Source organism: Myotis davidii, unplaced genomic scaffold, assembly GCF_000327345.1.
Source record: "Myotis davidii unplaced genomic scaffold, ASM32734v1 scaffold2763, whole genome shotgun sequence".
Lineage (NCBI taxonomy): Eukaryota > Metazoa > Chordata > Mammalia > Chiroptera > Vespertilionidae > Myotis > Myotis davidii.
This window is the reverse complement of record NW_006294397.1, coordinates 1-9209: the sequence shown is the minus strand read 5'-3', so window position 1 is coordinate 9209 and position 9209 is coordinate 1. Positions and strand designations below refer to the sequence as shown.

At 58.1% G+C, this 9209-nt stretch overlaps 1 protein-coding gene across 1 annotated transcript in view; it reads right to left on the bottom strand.

The window, feature by feature from the left end:
* LOC102764179 (bone morphogenetic protein 8B) overlaps nucleotides 1–6049 on the bottom strand; it is a 16739-nt gene extending 10690 nt beyond the window's left edge. The window contains exons 1-2 of the mRNA XM_006768472.2: nucleotides 3460–6049; nucleotides 2932–3080 (exon numbers count right to left, since the gene is read on the bottom strand). Of these exons, the coding sequence (XP_006768535.2) occupies nucleotides 2932–3080; nucleotides 3460–3872 (562 nt within the window). The 5' untranslated portion in view covers nucleotides 3873–6049. The remainder of the gene's footprint in view (nucleotides 1–2931; nucleotides 3081–3459) is intronic.
* Between the last annotated feature and the right edge of the window lie 3160 nt (nucleotides 6050–9209).

The window sequence follows — 9209 nt, the reverse complement described above, 5'->3', positions numbered from 1 at the left end:
TATCTTCTGGGGCAAACAACCCCACACCCACCACTTCTTTAACATCCACCACGGAGGTTCGGCAGCTGTGCACATGGGCAGGTTGAACTTCCTGGCGCTCCCACCAGAGATAGCATTTCACCACTCAGTGTTTTCCATCCTTGCACCAAAGCAACATCCTGGGTGATGGCCGCTCCAAAAGACAGTGCTGCCCGTGAAACTCCTCCCCTCTCTGGGATGGCTCATGATGGCCACTGGCCGCCGTGATCGTACCTGATGGGGGCGCCTCCTTCCTGAACCAGAGTCCCGCTGGCCCTGGGCGTGTAGAAGGCGGCACCCCAGCCCCGCCTGCATGGATGCGCTCAGCCAAAGGACCCTGGGGTCACCTCCAGCTCCAGCTCACCCGCCAAGAAGTGGTCGTGGCCCACGTAGGGGCAGACCATGCGATGCGGGTCATGTGCTTGGCCGCCAGTAAAGGCCCAGCCCTCAGTGGTCCACGCCCACGTTGCTGCTGATCATAGTCAAATGCCCCACTTGGGTCTGAGCAGTGCCCCTAACATTCTCCAGAATCGCAGAGCCCAAAGCCCCAACCATGATTTTCACCCCATGAGAGTTGTCCTTCACGGCCTCCACGATCCCTGTAGAACTTGGCGTGGGTACAAGCGCTGACGGTGAAGCCACACAGGCAGCCCTTGGCCCGTGAGGACCCTGAGCAGCCGGTGGGGACACAGCCCCTGAGCAACGCGGCCAGGAGCCTGCCAGGAATGGGCCCTGCCAGGGACAGGCAGCGGCTGGCCATGTGCGCCCCAGGCCACAAGTCACAGAGCAGGGAGGGCTCCGGGCTGGGGACACGCCAGCCTGCTGGTGCCACCACTCCGCCCAGCCTCCCTCTCTGATCCAACCCTGGAAAGGTGGACAGCCACAGGGCCTGGGACTGGCTCTGGGGCTCATGAAGGTCCCCAGGGGGGGCCCCTCAGGGGAAGACTCAGTGGCAAGTCCCTTTCCGGCTCCATCGCTGAACTCCTTTCCCGGGTGCCTGCCCGGTTTCAAGGCTCTAAACCCACTTTTCTGTTTCACTGGTTCCCAAACCTGTGTCCCCAGCGCACCTGTGCTGGAATGACTTTTTTATGGACCTCAGCCAGGGCTACCAGTGAGCCATTCCCCACCTCAAACCTGCCCCTCTTCTATCTTCCCCAGCTCAGGGAAGGAAAAAAGTATATATTTCAAAAACCCACTGGCACACAGAGAACAGACTGATGGTTGCCAGAGGGAAGGGGGATTGGGGGTGGTGGTGAAAAGGGGAGGATTAAGAAGTGCAGATTGGTAGTTCCAGGCCCTGACTGGGTGGTCCAATGGTTAGAGCATTGTCCCCACAGGCCAAGGTTTCCCTCCCATCGGTCAGGGCACATACAAGAGGCAACCAATTAATGCATAAATAATGAAAGCACACACTGATGTCTCTACTCTCTCCCTCTCTCTAAAATCGGTAATAAAGAAAATTCAAATTGGTAATTACAAAATAGTCCCGGGATGTAACGTACAGCATAGGGAATATAGCCAATACTATCGTAATAACCATGCATGGTGTCAGGTGGGTACTGGAAATATCCGGGGAAGACTGTAAAGTATATGATTGTCTAACCACTATGCTGTCCGCCTGAAATTAACAGAAAACCGTATGGACTGTAAACTGTAATTTAAAAACAAATCCAATGGCTCCATCCACTTTATTCCCAGCCCCTCTCCCCACTTGTCTCCATTTCTGCTGCTACCAGCCGCCCCCCCCCCGCCCCAGCCCTCACCTGGACACTGGCTGCCGGGGCCTCCCTGGCTTCCCTTCACTCTTGCCCCCACAGCTTACACATCTCGCCGAGGTCAGGGTGTGTACTTATGCATACAATAAATAAAACTTTTACTTACAACAGTTGAGATGTACAAAAACTTACAGAGGTATTGTACAGAGAATTCCCCTATACCCAACGCAGTGTCCCCCGGGAAATGTTAAATCTCAATTACTGTGGTACATTTGTCACAACGAATGGGCCGGTATTGGTACCTTCTTAACTCAACAGCACGATTTACTCAGATTTCATTCGTTTCTCCAGGTCCCTTTCCTCTCCAGGACCCCATCCAGGACCCCAAGGACATGGAGTCACAGCAACGCCTCAGGCCTCTGGGCTGTGCGGTTCTCGGGCGGCCCTGTTTTTGATGGCCTTGCCGGTTCAGGCATTCAGTAGGCCGCCCTTCAGTGGGGTTTGTCTGGTATTTTTCTCATGGCGACCCTGGGCCATGGGTTTGGGGAGAAGCCCCCGAGGAGAAGAGCCCTCCCATCCCCCACATCCGGGCTACACCGGAGCCCAGTGAGTTTCCATGGGAACCTTGACCGCCTGGCTGAGGTGGTGCTGGTCAGCTTCCCCCACCGTCCAGTTCCCTCCCCTCCCCCTGCACACTGTCCTGGGGAAGCCGGTCACTGAGGACTGCCACACTGAGGAATGGGAGTGATGCCGCACCTCCTTGAGGGCTCTTCTATGCAAAGCTAGCTCAGACCCTGCCGCCCTCCACTGCTGTGCAATTCAAGACGCTCCCTAAAAACTCCACCCCTTAGCTGGCTTACCCCGACTCAGAATGCTGCTGCCTGCCTCTCTCAGCTCCTCTCCCTCAGACTCTCCCTGACCCCTCTGCTCCAGCCCTGCGGCCCCTTGATGTAGTCACACAGGCGATCCGGGGCCCACCTTCGGGCTTTCTATGCCCACTGCCTGGGACACAGGAGGCTCCGCTCCAAACACCTGGTGGGTGAATGAAGGCCTGACTCCTCCTTCCACAGGCGACAAACGAAGGCCTGGAGGGTAAGTAACCTGCCAAGGTCCCCATCAGAAAGCTGCAGAGCTGGGGTGCAACCCGGACCCCTGATCAGAGCGCAGGAGAAGGTTCGCTGCCTGACCCCAGCCTTACCGTCCTCTGTTTCCACGTAGAGGCGGAGTCCCAGGTCCTTGCTAAGGTTCAACAACCCGTGGTCACTGGCTGCTGTCACGTCCAGCACCAGCCAGCCCTCGTCCTCAGCTCGGAGCGTCTGAAGATCCAAAAAGAACAAGTCAGACTCCCTGTGGATACGAAAGAACAATTAACCGAAGCCGGCACAGCTGCCTTTGTGTTTCCTGTGCCCACCTGGGGACCACTCCTGGGGCGTCGGCCCTCCTGGCCCTGAGCTGGGCGCCTCCCTGCCTCATCTCACCGCATCTGCCGTAGAAAGGTGCTGCCGCCCCCGTGGACAGATGGGGAAACTGAGGCTTGGGAGCTCAGTGACCCGTCCAAGGTCCCACAGCCAGGACAACAGGGAGGGGATTGAAGCCAGGGTGCCAGGTCCTTGGGCCAAGCATCTTCCTCTTGGAGGGTGTGCTCCCAGGAAGCCCCTGTCCGTCCCCCAGGGCTGGGCCGACACACCCACAGAGTCTGACCGGGAGGCGGGGTGTGGACAGGCACCTGTTGGCCCGCTCTCTGGCCACCTCGAACATGCTGACGTGGAGGGTCCTGTTGAGCAGGTGGGTGCTGGGCAGCTTGTAAATCCGGAACTCGGCAGCTGTGACCGCCTCCCCCGCCGGGATCTGGGTCAGGTCAAAGCGGAACTCCTTCCAGGGGGGCTCCTGGTGGCCCAGGGAGCGGTCGAGCTCCACTGCAAGACAAAGCAGGCTGTTCGCTCCTGGCTCTGGGTTCGGCTCCAGGGTGGCAGGGCCCGTGGGAACCAGGGGCTGGGACAGCCTGGGAGAGGCATTTCCTCCTGGGGAATGGGCTTGCCCACAGGCTCTGCCCCCAGTGCTGAGAGATCCCGGAGCCCGGCAGTGAGGTGCCCAGCACAGCACCTGACGCACAGTGGGGCCAACAAGGGCAGCTTCCATTTCTGGCCCCCAAGCCTCCGACCCAGCAGGTCCGGCCCCGCCCCCTCTGTCTCTGGGCCCACAGATGAGGCAGAGGACAGGTCCCTCCTCTGAGAGATGGACGTCAGACCCAAGGAGAAGGGGCCGAGTGGCGGCAGGGACATGACTGAGTGCACTTCAGAGTCCACCAGGTGTGTGGATGGGACGTGGGACGGTGAGCGCTCACAGCTGACATTGGAGCTGGCCCTTGGGGGTGACAGTGAATTTACCACGAGGTCCCGGGACAAGAATGCTGCAGAGGAAGGGACCAGTGTGAGCAAAGGCCTGGAGCTGAGAGATGACACCACAGACAGGGAGACAACAGCCATAAAACACAGCGAAGGGCAAAAGGGTGGCAGGGTCCTCTGGGAGCAGGTGAAGGAGGAGGGAGGCCAGAGGGAGAGATGGAAAGAAACAAGAAGCAAGGTGGGAGTGACAGCTCCTGGGGAGGCCCAGTCAGTGCAGGGAGTCGGAGGTCCCGTGGTGTGGTGGGATCTGGGTGGGCTTCCTGGAGGAGGTGACATCTGAACTGGCCTCAAAGGATGGGATGACGGAGTCTTGGCAGGTGGGGAGGTGGCAGGGAGGGCTTTCTAGGCAGAGGGGACATCGAATGCACAGGTTGAGTGGGCCAGGGCCACCCACAGATCAGAGGGTGGGGTACGGGCTGTGAGTCTGGCGGTGGCCTGACTGAGGAGAGTTGGAGTTCGGCCTAGGAGCATGGCTGTGCCTCTGGCCAGTGGGGGGCCAGGCTCCAGGCAGCAGGGAGCAGGGTGTGGTGTGGAAGCTGTGCGTGGAGGTGGGGTGAAGCATGGGCTGGAGGGGGACCCGAGGTGGCTCCGTTGCGGGGCCTGGTCCAATACTTTGGGCAAGAGGCCGCTTGTGCAGAATTAATCCCACATGCCCAGCTGCCGGAAATGCCCAGGACAGTATATTTAGGGCTGTCTCACTTTAGCCTTCTGTCACTTTCAAACACTAAAAATCTGTGTTTCCGGAAAGCAGGGGCGGGAGCCGCCCAGCACCTTCCCCCAAACCCAACACTGAGATTTTAATTACATGTCTGAGAGTCTTTTTAAAAAGTCTCTCTCTGGCTACCGGGCTCGGTGACCACAAGTCACCAGGCTGGTGGCAGAGGCGGATGTGGGGAGCACGTCCTGTCCCCGTGGTGGGAACCTGGTCCAGTGATGGCCGGGCAAACAGCTGTGCTGGGTGGGGCCAGCAGACACACATGTTTGGGCAGGAGATGAGTGTTTCATTCCCAGACCGGGGAGGAGAGGAAATAGAATGCCCATCACCAGACAGGAAGCTGGACACGCAGCAAATGCCCACGGGGAGCCGGGCTGTTTCAGAGACACCGGCGGCACCGGGGTCCTCCCGCCCAGGCCGAGGGCGTGGGGGCAGGGTCCTCGGCAGACACATGCACTCGCACAACGTTGGTGACAATTCCCGCGCATTCGGGGACCACACAGACCGAGTCCGTTACGGGCCGTGTAGGAATCCCGGGGCCGTGGGGCGGAACTGGCCCCGGCTGTTGGCTGTCACGGGGTGTGGCACAGAGGAAGGCATGTCGTTCCTTCACACCCTTCAGCGGACGGACCCTCTCAGAGCATCGCTACGTGCACTACCCCCAGGCACAGTGGGGACTGGCGGGCGGGTCACCGGGACTCTGTCTGCAGGCCTGAGGCTGAGTCCCATGTTGGATCGGGGACGAGGGAACCAGCCGCAAACCTGCCAGCTCCACGCGGGCACCACGCCGTGCGGCCTCCTTCCCTCGCCGGGGCAAGAGCACCTTGTTCACTTTAACCGACTCCGTTCCAAACTTCGTCCTGCGTTTTGATAAACCAGCAGGAGCTCCAGCTCAGGAAACGGCCCCCCTGGCTGCTCCCGGCAAGGCCCGGAAGATGGGACATTGCTACAAAAATGCTTTCATCGAAAGTCGGTGAAATTTCCTGATGCATGGAACTGGGTAGAGAGAGCATCTTGTCAGCGGGGAGGGTGGGAGGAGGACACCTGTGGACTTGCAGCTTTTGCAGGTGCTTTGAGTTCGGAGAGGTATTTCCCCAGGCGGTGTTCTGAGAAAGCATGTTCTGGCCTCGATTTCCTCCTTGTTAACTGTGCAGATCAAGCTGCTTTTGCCAGTGAGGCAGCTTCAGCAGCTTGGAGTGCAGGCCTGACCGTGCACCCACCAGGCATGTACTTCCCCTCTGGGCTTCGTCTCCTCCTCTGTGAACTGGGAATAGAGATGCTGCCCAGCTTTCCTCACGGGCCATGAAAGGGCTTTGGAAAGAAGCAATGGGCTGGGCGGGGTGGCCACGCAACGGGAGTTTAGGATGAACCTGACCTGCAATCTCCCAACTTCGTGCTAAGATGTGATAGTGCCCGGAGGCCATGTCCGAGATTCCAAAGCCATTGGGTGGAGGGAAAGGGAGACTCTGAACGACGTTTTTCTGTACTCACTTGCTCATTTATTTATTCATTACTTTAGCAAGTTCAATTTATCAACAAAAATATCAAATTCTTACTGTGTGGCTCAGGCCAGTGTGGCTCAGTTGGTTGGAGCGCATCCCATGCACCAAAAGGTGGTGGATTCAATTCCCGGTCGGAGCACACACCTCAGTAGCAGGCATGATCGCTGGTCAGGGCCCATGGGGGAGGCAGCCAATCCATATGTCTGTCTGTCTGTCTGTCTCTCTCTCTCTGTCACTTCCTCTTTCTCTAAAACCAATAAACATATCCTTGGGTGAGGATTTTAAAAAACTCTTATTATAGATCAGAGTCTGTCTGGCCATGGAATACAGCAGTAAACAAGACAGAACTCAGGTCTCTGCACTCATGTAGTTTACGGTCTAATGGGGAGGGAATATAAACAACAAAAGAAGTAAAAGAGGGGATGCCATCTACTGAAAGTGGAACAGAGAGGGCTGTGGGGTCAGGAGTAACAGAAAAGGGGTGGGCAGTGCTCTTCTTAGGGTGGTCAGTATGGCATCCCTTTGAGAAACAGTTAAGAGCGGACGTAAACGTTCACACACGTCACTGGTAGAAATGCTGTGGAGAGGAAGCTGGCGGTACCCTCTTGCAATACCCTAGCAAAATTGCGTATGAATTTATCCTTTGACACATGGGTCCCAAGGACAAGATGGCAAAGGATGAGAAGCCATGTGCACGAAGCTATTCATTGGGCATGAGAGACACACAAAGCTATGCCTTGCTCAATAGGGACCTCTACATGTTTATTTTCCACAAAATTACAAAGGCTGCCCGAAATGTTCACACACGGAACCAGCTTCTGTCTGGGGAAGCAGCACACAGATTTAGTTTCTGAACTGCCTTAACGTGGCTTCCAGAACAATAAACAGTCATGAGTCACCGTGCGCTAATGGGACCCTGGCCTTCTCCTCCAGCCCAATTACACAACGTCCGGGTCCCGTGTTTGCAGGAAGGGCCCCTGTGAGCAGGAGGCAGCCTCCACAGCCACGACCACCGTCAACATCCTGAGGCCCTGCACCTGCCCCTCACAGGCCAGACCTCCAGGTGCCACACCCTGCACCCACCAGCCCGACACCAGCAAAGGCTTCGGCTATTTTCGTGCCTGGGAGAAAATGTGGTCACCCAGATGACCTAAGTCTATCTTGTTTCTGTCCAAAAAGTAAGACCGCAAAAGACCCCCTCTTACTCCGGCCCAGAGAGGCTGTTAAGAGAATAGAATCTTCCAACCTGCCCGCCTGTCCTTCCTGCCCTCAAACTCTTCCCCAAGCCTGGCAGGGCCCCAGGAGGGGCCTTAGCTCAACTCTGTGTTCCAGGACCTTCCTGAGCTGGCCCAGCCTGTCCACACGGCCCCCGGGGCTTTCCAATTCCCAACACTCTCTCAAGACCCCCCAGAAGCCACTGTCTTCTGGGTGGCCCCATCCCATGTCTGAAGGCTGCTTTCCTCTCCGTCCAGCTGTAAAAGCCCCTTGTCCTCCTCTGACCCCACACAGATCAGCCTGCTGGTCTCACCCTTTCCCCCATCCCAGGGGCCCCTCTGCCACCATGGACAGTGAGCAAGTTGAGGGCAGGGACCAAGCAGTGTGAAGTGGAAGCAGGAGGCTCCATCCCCTTCTTCCCAACAGCTCCTGGTCCCCAGGACAGTGGCTCAGGGCCCAGCACCCCAGCTGTGGGCTAGGGCACTGCTGCTGGTCTGGGAGAGGCTGCCTGTCACGGTGTCTCCATCAGAGGCCACGCATGTGTTTCACTTTCCTGTGGGACTTGCCGGCCTCGAGACAGAGGGCAGCTCAGGGTCCCGGAGGCGGACGGGCTGGGCCTGTCTTGCTGGTCCTATCGGTAACTGAGGCCGACCCGCCCACTTCAGACCTAAAACTGACCCGGGTCCCCTCGGCCGGTGCAGGCCCACGGGGGAGCCGAGGAATTGATCACCTATCGATTCTGCGTCCTGAAGGGCTTCCTCCCCCCAGAAATCTCAGCGCTGCCGAGAGGAGCCCCAGGTGGCACGGCTGCGGTATTTTTAGTCGGTTCTCATTACTGACTTTTTTCAGAGATCTTTCCATAAATGGCTCTGCAGCATAATTACCCGCCCGGACCTCAGCCGGCTTCAGACCCCAAATTACAGGGGACACCGCACACTCCACCACATCAAGCCTGCCAAGGCCAAAAATAGATCCAAGGGGACGTGAGCCAGGGGGAGGCGAGTCCTCCAGTTCAGACCCGGGAAGCACTGAACTGTGGGCGTTTCCCAGAAAGATGTGGTCACACCTCGGGGACACGCCTCTCTCCCGTGGGGAATGTGATCCCTGAGAAGGTGGCCGCCTGTGCCTCCACTCTGTGCTCACCCTGGAGGAGCCCCCATCGGGAGAGAGGGGTGGGCACAGTCTTTGGTCAGAGCTGCAAAAGCCTTCAGGGCAACCCTGCACAGATGGGGAAACTGAGGCCCAGAAGGGCAGAGACTTGCCAGGGGTCACAGGTCAGGTAAGGGTCCTTCACATGGACTCTCAGACTCAAGCTGCTATAAAATGAGTGGCCTAGGGTTCCTCTGGGCGGCAAACTGGGACGGGGTCACCTGTCTTCAAGGTTCTTCTGTCAACAGGTGCCCTGAGATGCCTGCTGCAGCCACCCCCCTCCAGGCAGGACCCTGCAGGGACTCGGGATCCCAGGGGAGGACCCAGGGACATGCTGCACCCACTGTCAGTTTCTGAAAAGACAGAGAGCACTGGCCCTGCTCTCCCCACCACCAGGCCAGGCTCCTTCCCCGGGTCCAGCCCTGCCTCCCCCCGAATTCCTCTCCTTCACCTTTGCCCACAGAGACCGGTGCATGGCAGAGGGGGCAGG